The 20,382-nt window shown below is 43.6% G+C and overlaps 2 protein-coding genes across 2 annotated transcripts in view; both read right to left on the bottom strand.

Moving 5' to 3' along the window:
- Nucleotides 1-70: 70 nt before the first annotated feature.
- Nucleotides 71-11,529, bottom strand: BORCS7 (BLOC-1 related complex subunit 7). Its single transcript, XM_068359477.1, has 3 exons — nucleotides 11,356-11,529; nucleotides 8,452-8,574; nucleotides 71-91 (listed from the first exon to the last, which is right to left on the bottom strand). Exons 1-3 carry the CDS (start codon nucleotides 11,527-11,529, stop codon nucleotides 71-73), a joined length of 318 nt encoding a protein of 105 aa, XP_068215578.1.
- A 1,872-nt stretch (nucleotides 11,530-13,401) lies between these two features.
- The window catches only part of Vps36 (vacuolar protein sorting 36), an 8,246-nt gene continuing 1,265 nt past the window's right edge, over nucleotides 13,402-20,382 (bottom strand). The window contains exons 2-3 of the mRNA XM_068359920.1: nucleotides 14,393-16,742; nucleotides 13,402-14,361 (exon numbers count right to left, since the gene is read on the bottom strand). Of these exons, the coding sequence (XP_068216021.1) occupies nucleotides 15,447-16,607 (1,161 nt within the window). The 5' untranslated portion in view covers nucleotides 16,608-16,742 and the 3' untranslated portion in view covers nucleotides 13,402-14,361; nucleotides 14,393-15,446. The remainder of the gene's footprint in view (nucleotides 14,362-14,392; nucleotides 16,743-20,382) is intronic.

Raw genomic sequence — 20,382 nt, 5'->3', positions numbered from 1 at the left:
CTTGCAGGTACTGGAATAGGATTCACGGTTGACTAATAAAGCCTTGTTCTATAAATGCTCAGAGCTCAGTCTATCGCTGCATATCGCGTACCTGGTGTAAAGAAAAGATAACATATTATATGATGGGATTTACATCTAAAGGAAGATTATTTTGATGTTAATAAATCCATAACACTTTTATTAGCTTAATGAAAATCTAATAACTTTCCATGTGAAAAAGAAATTTCTATTTAAAACAAGTTGAAAGAGTATGGTACGGTACTGCAGTATGCTTTGTGATGCCCATTAAGAGAAGATTAACATTAAGAAATAAAAAAGAAGTAAATATGACAAATTCGAAGATAATTTGTATTTTTCCTAACCATACAAACCTTAGCTATTTACAAAGGGTTATTACTTTTAGCGTAGCTGAAATGGCGAGCCATTAGAATTTAACGAGGGTGTATTACCCCCGCGCTAGTTAGCGGGGGGGTAGGGGAGTGGTAGCTAGCTACCCCTCCTCCCCCTCACACACAGGTGAATACTCACTTTCACTTAGAGGTAGGACTTGTCTTGGGGGACAGGGCTGGCGGGCAAATATGTGTAAATAGCTAAGGTTTGTATGGTTAGGAAAAATACAAATTATCTTCGAATTTGTCATTTGTTCCGTAACCGAAATACAAACCACGCTATTTACAAAGGGTGACTTATCCCTTAGGAAGGGTGGAAAGTCCCCAGCCATACTGGCTTTGGCTTTACCCGGGGACTCAGAATCCGAGTGAGTCGCACTCGAGAAAAGGAGTCCCTGCACCTCACAAGTTCCTTGCACCGCAAGGAACCATGTGGCCTACGTAAGCTTGTGTGTGAAGGAAGAAGTGTGACCCGTCTTAGGCAGTTGACCTGGAGTTCCAGAAGGAACTCTGGGTTAAGACGTTCCCAATACCACCTCGTCAGGGTATGGGGGACGCGACAGTATTGACTCAATACTCGGAACACAAGGAAGCATGGTTTACCTGCAGAGGTTCGAGGTCAGCTATGCAGAGACCAGGATGCTGCTTCCCCGTAGAGGGGATGATGAAGAAAGAAGTAAGGGCCAGACATACTTCTTTCGTACATGCAAACTAAAACCTGATAACAATGCCCTCAACCTTCTGCTACCTGTCCAAAAAGGAGCCTGAGGTTAGACCAGCTGTTGTGTAGCCACCACAGAGCGATAGAAAACGTATCGAGACTCCTGTGGGTCACGCCCTGCAGGAAGCGGGCTGCGAAGGTCATCAGACGCTTCCAGACTCCAGCTTGTAGCACCTGCGTCACAGAGTAGAATTACTCGAAGGCGAGGGACGTTGCGATGTATTTAACATCGTGCTGTAGGGCGACGTGACGGGGGAGGGTCTGAAGACAGGTCGAGATGAATGTCCTTGAGTCCGGGCTGAAGAGGTATACTGGTGACTCTCCCCCCATGTCCTCCTTGTGTTCCCAAATCGGCTGCAACTGAGGCCAAACTGCAGCTGTTCCCAGCGCTAACCTCTCGATTCCTGTACTGGCAAGAAAGAGAAGGTCTTGGGACATCAGACACAGAATGGAGACTCAAAATCTTGAATGAATCGGACCGAAGGGTCGGGACCCTCAGATTCTGAGTCTAGCCAACAACTCAGGAGCGAGCCTGAATGTTGCCTTCCCCTCTTCCTTAGAAAGGGGGGGAGTAGTAAGAGACCAAGAAGATTGCTTACACACTGGCCGTGGCCAGAGTGAGCAGAAGACCCAGGGCGGAATACAATCCGAGGCCTGTCGTAAAAGGGTCTTGAGAAGATCTCTTAAAGGACTAAAAGTCCGAGCCATGCTCCAAGTTGGAGGTCTTCCTCCGACTAGGGCAGGGACGATCGTAGCTTCGCATGAGCGAGGATAGATCCAGCGGGCAGGAAAAAGTTATTCCTTTAAGCCTGAAGGTCAGGGAAAGGCTGAGCGACAGGCTTCATTGCCAAGAGCAGAAAGGAGTTTCCTCCCGCCGAAAGGCAATAAGACCGTTATTGCTGGAGAAGAGGCCTCACGGGAAGAGGTATATCTCCCACGGCACCAACCACCTTAGACTCTTCACTTTGCCTGGGAGACCCCTGTGGATGACTATCGCAGATGACGCGACCTCCGTACCGCGACTGTAGCGGGTTGTCTCTTCTAGAGGAGGAAGCGTAGTGTCTCCAGGCATGAAGCCGAAGCGACGCCCCGGTTCGGGAGAGATGTCGCAGTGTGGTTGCTTGAGTAGTCTGCGCCGTGGGAGAAGCTCTCCCGGGAGTTCCGTCAGGGGAAGCAGAGGGTCCAGAAACCGTTTTGCACATAGTCCCAGTGGAGCTCTCCCATTGAAAGGTTGACAGACAACCTGGTTTTGTTGAGACCCATTGTCCGCAGACAAAAAGGAGGGAAGACGCAGGCGTCGAAGTTGTCCCACCATCACCGGAATGCATCTTGCCAGAGTCTCGGGGTCTGAGACTGGGGGGAAAACTAGCGGAAGCTTGAGGTTCCAAGCTGTCGCGATCAGGTCCCCCAGACCAGCACTTGCTGGTTACCCAAGGTCAAAGACCCCTAGGTACACTCTCTCTATGAGGCTCTGCTCGGATAGTCTGAGAGACACATTCCCCTGCCTGGAATGAGAGAGCCGATGGTGGAATTGAGAGAATCTCAATCATCCCGATATCTCTACTGCAAGATGTGAAGGTGTGAAAATGCGTCCCCTGCTGGTTAGCATGAAGTCGACACGCAACGGGGCGACTTGGCAGGAGCGGTAGGATCTGAAGAGGGGCCAGACTAAGGCCCTTAAGCCTGCCTGAATGATGGAGAGGTATCCTTCAGGTCTTGACCATAGGCCTGGACCGGAACATGCCCCCCCCCCTTTCCTTTGACGAGTCCGAGAACCGCATCAAGAATGTGGGGAAAGGACGAGAATATCCACTACCATCAAGAGGCTCCATAGGTCAACACCCATTGCAGGTTTAATAGTTCCGCTGGTCCCATAGGGCCAGGGAGTCCGGTTAAACATTGCCTGAAGCCACCGGAACTTGGATCGCCCCACATGGAACTTATCCTGAGGCGACCGTTCGGACTATAAACGGGTCAATGAGGAAAGAAGAACTAGGAAACGTTCCAAGGTAGGGCTGAAAACTCTGCTTGACTGAGAACAGGTACTGCGACTCTCCTCAGTCTTGCCACGGTGAACCGAAAGGAAGGCTCGGAGGATGTGGTAACAGAATCTGGCGTCCCCAGGTGGTCACCCATCCAAGTACCGACGTTGCTTAACCTCGCTGGACGGACGAGAAGCGGGGTTTCCAACGTGGTAAGGCGGTTGACTCAATATCATGGCCAGATACTCCAGATGTTGAGGCAGAGGAAGAGAAGGCTCCAAGCAAAATACCATGAGCCCACACTCATGGTCAGCATTCGGAAGCTTTTCCCGGCGCTGAAGAAGGTCGAAACCCGAGCCTACCGGAGTTGACCAGCCCTCCAAACAGCAGAGGAGGCGGAAGTCTGCACCTGAGCGGCCAAGAGGAAGGCAGGGAGAGTTCTCTGGGGAAACAAACCTGCTATGCCACGGCGGGATAGCCACACTGCATCATAAGCAGGAATACTTGCAGTTTAGGCTGAATTCGACGAGCACCCTGGAAGATGGATGGAATGGAAACTGAAAGTACCCGTCCTTCCGATCCAGGGTTAAAGGAGTCCTGTCGCCTCGTTACCAGTCTGATCGATTCTGCTGGTCTACGCTGGCCGAAGTTTGTTCGACAAACTTGATCAGGGCTGAGAGGTCGACTATGGACATCCCCTCTCAGATCCTTCCTTACAAGAAAGGATCGACTGAGGGGGCCAGGGGTGAAGCCGTCGATGATCCTAAGGAAGACCTTCGCCTAAGGTATGGATCATTCTGCCCAACCGGGCAACTCTGCTGATGCTATGGCATAGAGGTTCAGAGACACTGAATTCGCTGACAGAGACGGCAGGCGCGATATCCTTGGCTACTCACAGAGATTGTGCGGGAATGGGCATCGGGAAGCTGTCATTCGGATGAGTAACCTTAAGCATCCTCCCAGCGAAAAAACCTGCAATCCTAGAGTTCGTGAACTCCTTTTAGGACTATGCCCCCCCGGGGGAGTCTCCCGTGCCATCTGTTCCTGACAGGAGGAAACTGCAATTGGACACCTTGTCCCAGTTGTCGTAGCCGATAACTTAGGCCGACGTGGTTGAAAGAAAAGGGAGCTGGAGCCCTGCAGAGTCTGGAAGAAAGCGCCTTGGAGGAGTGAAACCGGAAGTCGATTTACTCCGCACAGCAGATGTTTAAGTCTCTGTCCTTGGGCAAAGACAAAACTCTTCTCAAGGATGGAAGGGTGTCTGAGGTCGTTGACCTCCACAGATGAGACACCCGAAGGAAGCCTTCAGTCAGTGCGTCCAGATGGTACAACATCGAGCTTGTCCGCAAGTAGATACTTAACGACGAAAGGCCAAGGTGCCTGAGCTCGAGAGGAGGAAAGTACCCTTGATCTTCCTGTAGCTTCCTTGAACCAAACCTCGGGCCGTAACCGAGGAGGGAAAGACCCTGGTAAGCTCCCAGAGGAAGAGGTAAGCAGTCACCCCTTGTCCGATGGAGAAATCTTCAACGGAAAGCCCCCCCCGCCAAAAATCCTTCCAGGGCGGGAGAAGGAGAGAGTACTCGTGCAGGAGAGGGGACCCTCGAGACCGACCTCTTGGGAACCAACTTCGCCCTGGGGGAAGTCACCACGAAGTCCACTCCTCTCTTTCTCTTCAGCGTAGGAGAGACAGCCGCTGGTTTGTTACCCTGGCCGGTGAGTGCTGGTTTCATAAACCTCATTAACGCCCGTGCCAGCGGATCAAACCATGTCTGCTGCTCCAAGGACACAGAGTCCGAAATCCTCGCTAAGGTGAAAGGGATCGGGCGATCCTTTGGAGAGGACACGACGGTTCCTGCCTGAAAAGAAGGTGGGAAGAATGCTGTACTGACCTGTCTTCGTCCTGCACTACCAACCTGTGCTTGGATGGAGGTGATCCCGAGTGCCGCCTAGGAGCACGCGTCCCTGCTGCTACCACCGGCTGTGGAATTCGCCGCGAACTATGGTCGCGCGAGGGCGAACGGTCGCGCAAAGGCGAATGGTCGCGCGGGCGCACAGGCGAGTGGTCGCGCGGGCGCGCAGGCGAGCGGTCGCGAGGGCGCGCAGGCGAGCGGTCGCGCGGGCGCGCAGGCGAGCGATCGCGCGGGCGCGCAGGCGAGCGATCGCGCGGGCGCGCAGGCGAGCGATCGCGCGGGCGCGCAGGCGAGCGATCGCGCGGGCGCGCAGGCGAGCGATCGCGCGGGCGCGCAGGCGAGCGATCGCGCGGGCGCGCAGGCGAGCGATCGCGCGGGCGCGCAGGCGAGCGATCGCGCGGGCGCGCAGGCGAGCGATCGCGCGGGCGCGCAGGCGAAAATGGGCGTGACGGCGAGGGATCGTGCTGCCGCGTAGGTGAAGAAGATCGCTGGCGGTAAGCGATGGCGAGCAGCATGTGTAGGTGAATGATCGCGTGATAGGGTGCGATGGTGATCAGCATCCGCAAGAGGGCGAGCGTTCAGGGTTGTGCGATGAGGAGCAGCATGCGTAAGCGGGCAATCGTGCAGGGTTGTGCGATGGCGAGCAGCATGTGTAGGTGAATGATCGCGTGATAGGGTGCGATGGTGATCAGCATCCGCAAGAGGGCGAGCGTTCAGGGTTGTGCGATGAGGAGCAGCATGCGTAAGCGGGCAATCGTGCAGGGTTGTGCGATGGCGAGCAGCATGTGTAGGTGAATGATCGCGTGATAGGGTGCGATGGTGATCAGCATCCGCAAGAGGGCGAGCGTTCAGGGTTGTGCGATGAGGAGCAGCATGCGTAAGCGGGCAATCGTGCAGGGTTGTGCGATGGCGAGCAGCATGCGCAGGTGAATGATCGCGTGAAAGGGTGCGATGGTGATCAGCATCCGCAAGAGGGCGATCGTTCAGGGTGGTGCGATGAGGAGCAGCATGCGTAAGCGGGCAATCGTTCAGGGTTGTGCGATGGCGAGCAGCATGCGCAGGTGAATGATCGCGTGAAAGGGTGCGATGGTGATCAGCATCCGCAAGAGGGCGATCGTTCAGGGTTGTGCGATGAGGAGCAGCATGCGTAAGCGGGCAATCGTTCAGGGTTGTGCGATGGCGCGCAGTTGAGGGTCGCGCGATGGCGATCAGCATCCGCAGTTGAGGGTCGCGCGATGGCGATCAGCATCCGCAGTTGAGGGTCGCGCGATGGCGATCAGCATCCGCAGTTGAGGGTCGCGCGATGGCGATCAGCATCCGCAGTTGAGGGTCGCGCGATGGCGATCAGCATCCGCAGTTGAGGGTCGCGCGATGGCGATCAGCATCTGCAGTTGAGGGTCGCGCGATGGCGATCAGCATCCGCAGTTGAGCTAGTAGCTGGCGAACCATGTTCCTTCAGAAGTGTTGGAGAACGTTGGCGTGCCAGCTGTAACACACGTGGGCGATCCGGAGATCGCTGGCGAGCTGATGATCGCTGACGAGCTGACGATCGCTGGCGAGCTGATGATCGCTGACGAGCTGATGATCGCTGACGAGCTGATGATCGCTGACGAGCAGAAGGCTACGCGTGGAAGCCTGCGCAAAGAAGAGTCCTTGACCCCGACCTGAACCGAAGTTCTAGATCGCGAGGGCGAACGTGGGCGCACAGGGCTCGTAACAGGAACCGCAGGGAAGATCATCTTGAAAGCGCTGACGAACAGGAGAGCGCTGACGAACAGAAGGGCGCGCAGGGAAACCCTGACACGCAAGGGAAGAACCCCCGTGGGGGCAACCCTTTGCCCCGAAGGGATCGTTGTCCGCCGGGAGACTGATGTCCGTCGGAAGACCGCTGTCCGTCGGGAAGACCGTTGTCCGTCGGGAAGACCGTTGCCCGTCGGAAGACGAGATTAGACTGCTGTCCATCTGCACCAAGACGGAAGATCGAGAAAAAGAAGTTGTAGGCTGCAAACGGAGATTCAAAAAGGCGCCTCAAGCACCCTTATAGGGAGATGAGAGGCCCTTACGACGAGGCGGACGGAGGGCCTTACGGCGAGGGAGGCCAACAGCAACAGAAGAAACCTCCGAAGAGGAGTCTCTATGAGTGTACTCTCTCGCGAACGAAAGAGAAACACTTCGTGGAAGAGACTGGTCAGCCAGTGACCTAAAAGGGGCAATCCTCCGAAGAGGAGCTCCTGCAGTTGCCCAGCCCCTTGAGCGAAACTGCAGGTGCGACCGCTCAGCACCAAGAGCATAGTCGCACGAAAAAAAGGCAAGAGAAGAACCCCCCAAAAGAGGAAAAGCTCAAGCCTGGACAGGAAAAAACTTCCCTCGGAAGGAAAGTTATCCGCCCAAGGAGGCAAGCCTCCTGACTGTTCTAAAATGAACTGGAGAGCTGTCCGTCGACACGGGAGTACTACCAGTAGGAGACACGCCCCTGACGACAATACAAGGGGGGAGGCAGCAACAGCCGAATCCCCAGGACTCAACCAGACAGCTCACACCGTTGCTATATTACAGAAACGAACTAGATCGGTAACTGTAAAAAAATAAAACAAATAATATTAGTACACATTCATTCCCCCGGGAAGGCTCCGAAGAGGAATCCCGAGGAAAAGGAACAAGAATTACACAACAGGCACGTGCCCTCACAACCACTTACACTCGCGGAAGGAGAGCTGTAACCAAAACAGAATTATAACAATTATAATTATGTAACTATGTAATTATGTAATTTAAAAATGAATGAACACTAAAGAAAAAAACGAAAACCCCGAAAGGAATCGTTCTACAAGCTGAAAAATTAACAACTACAATTAGATTCATAAACTAATTGAGACAAAATGTACGGCGTAGCAACCCCACCCACACGGGAAGGAAGCTACAAGGGCGTAGTAAAACATAGTAAAAGGGTGAACGACCTCAAGAGAGAGAGAGAGAGAGAAAGACCGAAGTCAAACTCGATCGCAACCCATAAAATTAGGCCGTGGTGGCCTAACTGCCGAGGCCTCCACGTAGATATCGTACACTACACACACACATCTGAAAAGGAAACTTACTTATTTCTATACTCAAATATATATACAAACATGAAAACATGTTTACATCTATATTGAGTAAAAGAAAAGTAAGCGATTAAGTAAAGACAAAACAGACAATGGCTGCCAAGCGAGGACCAAGACAGAGACGTCTGTCACAGTCCGAGCCAAAAGTGAAAGTGAGTATTCACCTGTGTGTGAGGGGGAGGAGGGGTAGCTAGCTACCACTCCCCTACCCCCCCGCTAACTAGCGCGGGGGTAATACACCCTCGTTAAATTCTAATGGCTCGCCATTTCAGCTACGCTAAAAGTAATAACCCTTTGTAAATAGCGTGGTTTGTATTTCGGTTACGGAACAAAATATGTTTAACTTGCCTGTTCTTTAACGTTCTCAAGGGCGTATGCAGATCGCTGGATAGATTCTTGTTGGTAGCCCAGATGCGTCAATAGAAGATTAAGTTTCTGCAAATTTTCCTCTGAATTCCTCATAGCATGTTCCTGAAAATATAAATTTCTATGAAAAATAAAGTAAATCATTACATTTGATAAAGAGTATTACAACCCTTCTGTCAGGAAGTCATTTTAAATTGGACAGTTAAATAACCCTAATCTTTGGACTATATTCTCAGTATTGTAAGTCATTTCACATGTCTGATTGAAAAAATTGTAAACTTAATTTGGTTACTTGAGCATCCTCAACATTGGATCTCATCATTTATACAGACTAGGAAGGAGTTGATCTCCAAAACATGCGATTTACTTTTCAACTAATACTTTCTCCCTTCCTTGAATTTTCTCAATAATCCTCGAGTTCTTTATTTATCTAATCAAGATTCAAATGACTCATTTCTCTCTTACTTGTCATGTAAGAGTTAATCATGTCGATAAAAGTAACAGACGTGACAGATATAATACTAGGAAGTAAATATGAGCGCTATATTCAAGATCATATCCCTCTCAGAACTAGTAAAAAGAAAAAAAAAATGTCATGCATTAAATATAGAAAACAAAGGTTCCAACAATAATAGTCTCTGTTGATAAAGTTTGGCAACAGCTGGCCTGGTCAGTACTTGATAAAGTGACCATCAATTGAATTGAATATGTTGTTTACAAGTTAATCCTTTTAACCATTATTGTGACTTGAAACATACCTTAGATTGAGTGACAGTGGGTCAAAATAAAATTATAAATAAAGCAAGAGAAAAAATGCAACCCTCCGATCACACTCAGTTTCTATATGGTGAAATATTGATTAAAAGCTGCCAGAATTCAGAATCCAACTAATAAGATACAACAAACAGTATCTTATATAATGGTTACCTACAATCAGGTGACTTGTGAAATGTTACTCACCCATTCATTAACATTGCTAAACTGTAATCCCTATGCCCAGTCTATTATACTTGATATACCGTAAGATATAAAAGGCAACGAATGTGTACACCATCATCAACAAGGTTGGCACAGCCAAAGAACCAACACTGTTTATCTTCAGAGGCAAAATGGGGTGCAGTGTTCACAACAGTCTTACATATCAGGGGTTCAAATTTACTTTATGCTTATTAAAAATAACTAGTAATTATACTGTTCTGGTACATTGAAAGCACCACTACCAACCTTTATAAACAACATCAAATCCCATCTTATTGGTTGCCATGCATTTGTACATAATACAACCAATTAACGGTTTTCCTTTGGATTGGATTTATGAATTTGGGCTTCAAATTTCAGTGCTATGTCCTGTGAGGCCCTTTAGCGCCCAAGACCAACTGAGGGACAATCCAGCAGTTGTACTATGAAGTAAAAAGTTAGAAGAGGCTGGGCAGCAAGAATGAAGGATGTGGGAAGGAAGGAAATGTAGAAGGATATAAAGCAACTGCACTAGGGGCTGAAGAAATGCTATGAAAATCATTAACCCTTTTACCCCCAATGGACGTACTGGTACGTTTCACAAAACTCATCCCTTTACCCCCATGGACGTACTGGTACGTCCTTGCAAAAAACTGCTATTTACATTTTTTTTTTTGGATATTTTTGATAACTTTATGAGAATCTTCAGGCATTTTACAAAAGAATGAGACCAACTTGACCTCTCTATGAAAAAAATTAAGGCTGTTAGAGCAATTTAAAAAATATATATTGCAAAATGTGCTTGAAAAAAAACAAAAAACGCCTGGGGGTTAAGGGTTGGAAAGTTCCAAATAACCTAGGGGTAAAAGGGTTAAGTAAAGAAGGCACTATCCCCAAAGAATGTCCAACCAGACAACCGAGTCATATTTTAGTCTCCTGGTGATGGTTCGGAAATGAATAGTTAAGCCTTGAACAAGACCATGCTTAAGGAGCTGGATAAGCTGAAGGTAGAGAAGAGATCAAAGACAACGGATGAAAAGTAAAAAGCAAAAGATAATGCAGCTAAGGCTAATACGATTCTACAAAGAACCTTCATAATGCATGTAGTGTGACATGCATAATTGTGGTCAGAAACCTCATCATACATCTAGCTAAATACTAATAATAAAGAAGCTAATATTCAATAAATTCATCCAAAGTGAAGTGCTGGGGGGATGGGGAAGTGGAATGTTATGGACATGGAGCATTACACTTCATATAACAATTCAATATAACGGAAAAAAAGGGTTACACAGGAGAACCAGAATATTTTTTAAAAGCCATTTACTTATCTATTATTACTATGACAGTTTTTTTTAACTTGCTACTTTTTCAAATCTATGAAATTTATAAATATTTTCCTCAAATTTAATGATATGAAAAAGTAGAGATTAGCTAATACTAAATATATTAGAATTATTGTTAGTAATTAAGACATTTAATTGGACTTAGTGATTATCATGTATGGAAGTGCATTCAAAGGACTCAGAAAACCATAGAGGCAACTGTATTAACTGTAAAGTAGTTCTGTTCTAACAACTTATATAGGTAGTGTATCTAACAAAACCAAGATTTGGCTAACTCCCAAAATTTCAATTACAATACAGTATTGGCTTCTTCTTCTCGGGGTATTAAAGCCAACACTTGTTGTTGGCACGGGCCTTTCCCTTGGTTGGCCCGTAGACAGTATTGGCTGAACCAGAAATGATAAGAACATTATAAAGAATATAAAGCATATTGGATAAATTGACAAATCTATTCCCTTGTTTCTTTTATAATTCTTTATCCTACAAAAGCAAGCTATTCTATAATTAATGTAATCAACACTATCATAACCTAAGAACAATCTTCAATCTACAGGACGAAAGAAACTGAGTATGCAACGCTAACCTGTAGGGCCATATTCCTGGCCGAGTGAGTCAGCATATCACACGATTGTGATCCGCGATTAACCTGTCGGCAGATGGATCCCATGTTGTTAACATTCATTTGGACCCTCTCTGCCAGACGAGTTTTCGAGTCTACAAATAGATTCTTGGCGCTCGTACTTGAAGCGGATGCCATGTCGGATCACAATCTGTGTCATTAAGAGGATATATAGATGACCTTGGGATGTCATGTTCTAAAGTACAGTTGTTAACCCTTTTACCCCCAAAGGACGTACTGGTACGTTTCACAAAAGCCATCCCTTTACCCCCATGGATGTACCGATACGTCCTTGCAAAAAAATGCTATAAAAATATTTTTTTTCATAATTTTGATAATTTCAGGCATTTTCCAAGAGAATGAGACCAACCTGACCTCTCTATGACAAAAATTAAGGCTGTTAGAGCAATTTAAAAAAAAATATACAGCAAAATGTGCTGTGAAAAAAATAACTCCCTGGGGGTTAAGGGTTGGAAATTTCCATATAGCCTGGGGGTAAAAGGGTTAACAGCAGAAAAAGCAAAAAGGATAGAAATCTAAAATGATATCCTGCATCATAAGCCAAGTTCTATTTAGTTATGCTTTCAGTCACAGACAGTAAACTTGAGAATGCACAAATAAACAATACAGTAATACCCATCTTTACGTCTGTTCAACACTCATCACTCTCTCTTAGATATTAAATATAAAAATATAATCTAAGTTATGTCATTTTACTAAACCTCACCCCACTCTCTAAGCAATAAGATAACAATGAAGTACAGTATTGTACTGTAATGTTCTGCACGTGGAAGCTTATTGAGATAGAAAAACTGACCACAGGGGAGTATGTTTATATAACTGGATTTATGAATTTGAAATACAGTATGTAGCTCAGCACTGGGATCTGCGAGTCAATTCCGCAACAAAGAGCATCCAAGAAGTTAGACAGCATAATAGAAGATATAACAAAGTAAAATTTAAGAGGTTGGATATAAAGATACAGAAGTAAATCGTCGTCGTCGGCGCCCACTCGTGTCCGAGTATTGGGTTCTGTCGTTAGCCACCAGCCTCCTATCAGAAGAAGGGTGGAGGAAACGACAGAATGCCAGTAGCTGGGTATATTGTTTTGGGTGGTCGTGGCTTTGCAGAAGACTGAGAAGCAAGTGCAGCTAGGGATCAAAGTGATGCTGCAAACACCTTAATGTACTGTAATATCAACAGTACACTACATGACGTAAACTGAAAACACTAACCCACCACACCCCCCACAAGGTACTGATCATGACATGAACATTTCTTTCTTTATCCTAACTGCTATCTATAACAAGAAATAAACTGGGACATTAACCCTTTTACCCCCCAAAGGACATACTGGTACATTTCACAAAACACATCCCTTTACCACCATGGACGTACCGGTACGTCCTTGCAAAAAAACTATTTACAATTTTTTTTTTAATATTTTTGATAATTTTTTGAGAAACTTCAGGCATTTTCCAAGAGAATGAGATCAACATGACCTCTCTATGACCAAAATTAAAGCTGTTAGAGAAATTTAAAAATATATATACTGCAAAACGTGCTTGAAAAAAAAATAACCCCTGGGGGTTAAAGGTTGGAAAGTTCCAAATAGCCTGGGGGTAAAAGGGTTAACAAATGTTGGCGTATCTTGACAGCGAATAGGAGAAACAATGAGTCAGAATACTAGTAAAATTCTTAGTTTTTCCAATAATTTTATCATAAAAGCATTGCTTGAAGGATATAGAAAATGAATAAAGTAATGATTTTCATATAAAGAACCACTTATATTCTTTTACTGGAAGTCTACAGGACTCTTTTATGAAATAATAGTTGGATCTTGAAATTATTCTGTACACGTTTCCTCACCCGACTCCCCATTATTTCAATTTCTATCAACGAATCATCATTTTAACCATCAAACTCATCCTATGTTATTTCATATACCTTACAATTACGATAATATAACTTCAATACTTGCAAGAGGAAAGCATATAAGACAATCAAAAAATAATTTCAATCATTTATTATCATATGTAAAATTTAATATAATTATACTATGGTTATCTCACCAGGCTAAAGATATTTCTATGTACATATCTTAACTTACAAATGCATTGCAAGGCAAACAGTTTAGAACTGCGTGCTACGAAATACAAACTTCCTAGGCGACTGGCATCACTATTGCATGTGGACATTTGCAACGCACGAAGCCAAACAAAATCATTTACACAAAGTAACAAAAATCATCTCGGCTGTGACACCTCAAGAATCATCACAAATGTCTAAAATGTTTTCATTAACATAAAAAAAAGTCACATGAAATGCATCAAAGCCTAAGAAAACATAAACACAAGGTGAAGGAGTTAATGTTTAGATGTATACAGAATGTATAAAGCTTATCAGTACATTCAACTGGTATGCACATTGCAATATTAAAGCTGGTGAACAACAGAGACTTAATTTTCTAGTACAGTCTACTCGTTTCCAAAAAGGCACACGACGAGTATGTTCCCATTGAATTTTTCAACTGGCATCTACAGCGATAGATCTCAAAAAGTAACTGCTTATCATCCATTGAGAAAAAAAAAAGTTCTAACTGTAATTAGAAATTTTCTTTTCTCTCTACATGAGAATCTTAAAGTACGATAAATTAACAAAGAAAGTCCTATACAAGTTTAACATTTGGCAGTGAATTTTCACCTTAAAATTTTAATACTACTGAATATAAAGTATTTATAAATAAGACAAGCTAGATTTTCTCATCAATAATGGGCCTTAGTAAGTTGAACAAGTTAGAAAACTTTGGCATAAAAATAAGATTCTATCAAAGAGATGTAAGTGAAAACTCTACAAAATCAATATAAAGAATTAATACTGGACTGTACTTTAGGAAAATGCTTCTTTTAGTCTAATTTTCTTGATTGTTAAATAAACAGAGTTGACTGAACAAAACATATCTTTAAACTACTGTAATGCTTTCCTTACTACACCACCCAACTTATAATTCATTCCAAATTCTAATTTGGATGTCAGATCTTCAAGCTGGTGTAAAATATTGCTATAACAGAGGCTTGCAAATACTGTATCACCATAACATACTTCTGTTCTAAGTATTTCTCACCTGCGGTTACTTATTCAATACAATTTACTAATCTCATAAAAATTTTATCATGGGAAAATTATACAATTCTTATTTACCATTCTTGTATACAGTATGCTTTCCTTACTACACCACCCAACTTATTTCATTAGTATGAACTGGAAAATTTCATCAAAGCAATTTTAGCAATATATCAATACATCTTATTTCAGCCAGTTGGTTAATTAGATTTTAAGCATCTATTTCTTCCCACAACTGCACAATCTTCCTTGTAATATTTTCTAGTATCACTGCAACTTGCATTTAATACATTAAAAAAATTTCCCATTAACCCTTTTACCCCCAAAAGGACGTACTAGTACGTTTCACAAAACTCATCCCTTTACCCCCATGGACGTACCGGTACGTCCTTGCAAATAAATGCTATAAATTTTTTTTTTTTTTTTTAATTTTTGATAATTTTTTGAGAAAATTCAGGCATTTTCCAAGAGAATGAGACCAACCTGACCTCTCTGTGACAAAAATTAAGGCTGTTAGAGCAATTTAAAAAAAACATACTGCAAAATGTGCTGGGGAAAAAATAACCCCCTGGGGGTTAAGGGTTGGAAATTTCCAAATAGCCTGGGGGTAAAAGGGTTAACAATACATTCACAGAATTTATCATTAATTTTACATTAGCGCTGCAAGTTGTACAATGTATCTAGCATTAGTTGTTACTTTCCGAGCAAAGGTACAAGTGCCACCATATTACACAAGAGATAACATGTCATGAGGAGACGACTAAAATAGAACCTTACAGGGTAATATCGATTCAAATCAAATTAGACAGACTAGCCTTAACTTATAGTCACCTTCCTTGGATTAAAAACTTAGAAAAATAAGGGTGTTTCACTGTGACCGGAAATAGCACCCTAGTCTGCAACACCACCATTATCCTCATTCAAAGAACTAACTACACTTCTGCCCGCGAAAAGAACAGGTTTGGATAAAACCTCAGGCCTTCATTTGATTCATCTCTAACGGCTTCTGCGCACCGTTCTGCTTGCAAGAGTCTCTCTTGAGCAAGAAGCAGAGGCATTCCACACACTCGTGCCAAATCGCCCGCTGATACTCCATCGCTTTCATGCTGGCTTAGAACCTCGACAGTTGCTTCCACAACTTTCTTTTGGTCGAGTCCAGCCGACTGGACGACCTGGACGCCCGACTCAAATGTGTGAAGGACAATGGGTAAATTCAACTTCCTCATGACTTGGCAAGCATGAAGAACATCCTCTGGAGACAGCAACTCCAAACCACGGGCTCTGTTGATGCGACAGTAAACTTCCGAGAGTAACATGACCCCACCAGCTTCTTTGACTGCCTCCTCTAAAGCCTGGGAGAGTTCCTTGGCTAAATTAAGATGGTAATCATTGGCCGACCCAAAGGTTTCCCGAGTGACGGGATCATCAATGCCAAGGCTTAAGAGATACGATCTGAACTGAACAGTGTCGTCTGACGATACATCGCCAGAATGTTCTTTGATTTTGTTTGAGATGTTCCTTGAAAGCATAACCATCTCTTTAGCAAGTCCCATCAAATTTTTCAGATCCTCAAAGGCACGACTGATGTTCTGATTTGTTGCTTGTTGTTTAGCCTGGATTGCCCGTTCAATGCCTAAAATACCAGTGTGTGTTTTCTGAGTTCCTCTGGATGCCTGAGGTATCGCTGGAGCCGTCCTTTCCCACTGCTTCTCACCCATAACCCTCTGTAATACTTGATGGAAAGTGCTGCATCCTCCCTGTCTAAAGGATAATTTGATGAAAGAATGAGGACTAGAAGCTACAGGTCCGGCAGATTGAGTATGTGAAGGTTGTGACAGATGAAGAGTCAACTTTGGACTTGAGGTAAAATATCCACCTGCCTCCTCTTCTATGAGAACCACTAAACTGAGCTGGAGGCCTAGAGAAGACGACTGGCTTTCGTGTCTCCAAAGCAGTCGATAATTGGTCAACACTAAATGGCCATCGTCATATCCTGTTTTCTTGTCACCATCATACAACCGTATTCCATTGGCCGAGGTTTCTGTCCTTTCGCCTGACGTCAAGTTAGGATCGCACCAGTACCAACGATCCATTGTTCATCAAACACAAAGATTCAAATTTGGATATATTTTACATATACAGTATTGCAGTCACAAAAAGAAGATTGTCAAGACTTCACGAAAATTTTCCACACATCACAACCAAGAATACAGCTCTCCTGCCACCTCCTGAAAAAGGAAGAAAACAAAAATCAGAAGGGGCAAACCAAAGGGTCAAGGTAGGTATTGTACTTCCAAAATCAATGGAAGTGGCAGGGAGCCAAAAATGTTAACATCAACTGCACTTCTCACCACCCAAAACTTGACACACACACCTCTACATTCCACAAACAAACATTCTGATCTATCAAGAAAGATGCAAAAGTTTTCTTGAGAAGGCACAAATGATGCACTCTAACATATGATATAATGACACCATTATAAACATATTCTCATGATTTCTATAAAGAGCACGGTAGTGCTTACAATTAAAAATGCTATTGATCTCCAAGCAAAAGCTTAGGAATTCTTTCTTAACCTACTCGTACATGTTACAGTGTACTTATAGTTTTGAAAACACTTCTAATTGCTTTTCATAGCCGCACTTTTAAATTTCATAGACATATACAGTATATCTTTTCCTACAACCAGTTTCCGTCTCACATATTCCAGTGGATATATTTCATAAAGCAATTCAAACTTCAAACTTCCTTCCCGGAAATAAATTATAAAAGTATATAAAATAAATCAATCAGATCCGTAATAATTGGGCTAAACCGTGACAAAACTACAGAATTTTTTAGGACACCAAACAATACAATACTTTAAAGCTCTGAATATGAAAATCATTGTAAGTTGTACCCTTCAATATTGCAAATAAGCAAAATAAAATGGCCTTCTCAGTTAACCCTTTTACCCCCCAAAGGACGTACTGGTACGTTTCACAAAACTCATCCCTTTAACCCCATGGACGTACCGGTACGTCCTTGCATAAAAATGCTATTTAAATTTTTTTTGCATATTTTTGATAATTTTTTGAGAAACTTCAGGCATTTTCCAAGAGAATGAGACCAACCTGACCTCTCTATGTCAAAAATTAAGGCTGTTAGAGCAATTTGAAAAAAATATACTGCAAAATGTGCTCGAAAAAAATAACCCCATTGGGGTTAAGGGTTGGAAATTTCCAAATAGCCTGGGGGTAAAAGGGTTAAAAGTACACAAAGGATCTTCACCAATTTCATTACAGGGTCTAACAGCCAATGCATTTGAATACAATACAGTACCTTTATGAATTACAGACAGAAAAGATTATAAATTACCTACTTATGAAGCATAAGTTTTAGTTAATCTAAATACAAATACTGTAAAATTTAAGAGACCGTGGCAAAATATTCATAAAAAACATTTTGTGAAAGTCTTGTGATTTCTTTGATTAAAACATTTGCCGTAAACGACGAACGTACCCTGAGATCTAACACGCTTGGAATTGCAGCTTTGTGAATGAATGGGAGTACTGTACACCCATAGTGATCCAAGTCAGATTGTGTTTTTTTCATTATACTATTATTATCATTATTATTATTATTATTAATTCCTAAGCTACAACCTTAGTTGGAAGAGCAGGATGCTATAAGCCTAGGGGCTCCAACAGGGAAAATAGCCCAGTGAGGAAAGGAAACAAGGAAAAACAAAATATTTCAAGAACAGTAACAACATTAAAATAAATATCTCCTATATAAATTATGAAAACTTTAACAAAACAAGAGGAAGAGAAATAAGATAGAATAGTGTGCCCGAGTGTACCCTCAGGCAAGAGAACTCTAATCAAAGACAGTGGAAGACCATGGTACAGAGGCTATGGCACTACCCAAGAATAAAGAACAATGGTTTGATTTTGGAGTGTCCTTCTCCTAGAAGGTTATTTAAGTAATGGGACGCTTCTAGTATGATAGCTACGAACAGCTCCCGAGAAAACAGGGATGGAAAAATCCAGTTTTCTCTACGAACAGGAGTCATGCTGTTTTGCAATGGCTCTGATGTTTGGAAATGTTTTTAGTATCTTATCTGCCGTCAGTTTTTCAGTTATGGTAGCCACCCAACTCTAGTATCAATTACTACCAAGTTTCAACAAGGTTGTATAAAATACATAAAAAGTTTCAACAAGGTAATATTAAATACATTAAAAAAAAATGAGACTGGTATACAGTAAATTTAAAGTTTTTATGATGGTAACTAGTGGAAACCAATAGATTTTTATTTATGGTAGTTGACCCACCTTAGCCTTAGAAGCTTTGGGTTTCCGTCAGTTTCCATCAGTTATTGTCATAAAAAAACATTCACAATACCATAAAAAGGTGTACTACACTCATTCCCAAAATTCTACTCTCGTTTTAACCATAATAATTATTGTACTATTTTACAATTTTACCGCTGGGGTGTTTTTGAATAAGCCATAAACTAATGATTTAATTTCAGCTGATGCAGAACTATGGATGTACTGTAGTTGGCCTAGGCATTGGCAGCAGGATTTAAAATCTCGTAGGAGCCTTTGCACATCAGCGGCCAGTTCCTTTAGCAATCATAGAGTAAGGACACCAACTAAACTAAACTAACCCCCCCTCCCCCCCACCAAACCTAACATACAAGCCGTGTCCTTACCTACTTACCTAACAGGGGGGGGGGGGGGGTTTAATACCGCCCTGCAACACCCCCTTACACTGCTGTATTCTTGGTCGGCCATTATCATACGTACAGGTGGCCTCTATTATACATACACCCCTGGATGCAGTAGCCTGAAGCATAGGCAACAGGATTTAAAAACTCGGGGGTGTATGTAGGATAGCGGCCACCTGTATGTATGATTACGGTAGTGTAAGGGGGGTTGCACAGGGGCATTAGCCCCCCCACCCCCGTTAGGTAAGTAGGTAAAGACACAACTTGTAGGTTAGGTTAGCGGGAAAAGTTTAAGTTATCGGATGTCCATTTTTAATCTACACGGGAGGAACTGACCGCTGATATATAAAGGCTCCAAAACTCGTATTCGGGATGTGTGTAGGATGGCGGCCACCTGCATGTATGATAGCGGCCGCCTTATTTTCAACTTTATCGGAAACTTGTATAGAATATTAACTGTTCAGAATGTTATAAATATCCAGGGTAAGTACTTACTATACCGATATACAAAGATTTTGAAAACCATCTAATTCGACGTGAAATTTATAAGTCGAACGAGCTCTGTACCTTGCCACGCAGTTTCTCGCTCCCATAGTTCCTAGAATTCCCTATAGATGACGTTCTGATCGAATCAACAGCGCCATAGCGGCGGAATTCTGAATTATTAATCGGCCGCGGCAATTTGAAACGACCCAATGGGACCCCACTTGACCTGGGGATTAACTAGGATTAACTTTTTCACCCAATCATAACTCATTTTTTCTAAAAATTCAAATACGGAAACGGGAGCACCCATCGAGGGTCGGAAATGCTCATTCTTTACCAACGCGGCGCGATGGCAACTAACCAGTGTGTAGATACTTGTGAATCTTTTTTCAATTCAGTCAATCCTAGTATGTTGAGGATTATGAACTTTACAACAAGTGCTGAGTTTACAAAATATTTATATAAAATGGGACTTTTAGGCGACTTTTCCGGCATTTGTGCAAAATGTCATATCGGTGAAATGCGCTACAAGTATGATGGAAAATCGGCGAAGTGGAAAAGCTAAGTTTTTTTGGCGTTGTTCATATAGTTATTGCCGAAAGAAGATCGCCCCTAACCACGGTAGCTTTTATTCACGATCAAAGCTACCGTACGAAGATGTGTTTGTTAT

The sequence above is a fragment of the Palaemon carinicauda genome, chromosome 36, assembly GCF_036898095.1.
Source record: "Palaemon carinicauda isolate YSFRI2023 chromosome 36, ASM3689809v2, whole genome shotgun sequence".
Classification (NCBI taxonomy): domain Eukaryota; kingdom Metazoa; phylum Arthropoda; class Malacostraca; order Decapoda; family Palaemonidae; genus Palaemon; species Palaemon carinicauda.
The sequence above is the reverse complement of the archived record's forward strand: the minus strand, read 5'-3'. Positions and strand labels throughout refer to the sequence as shown.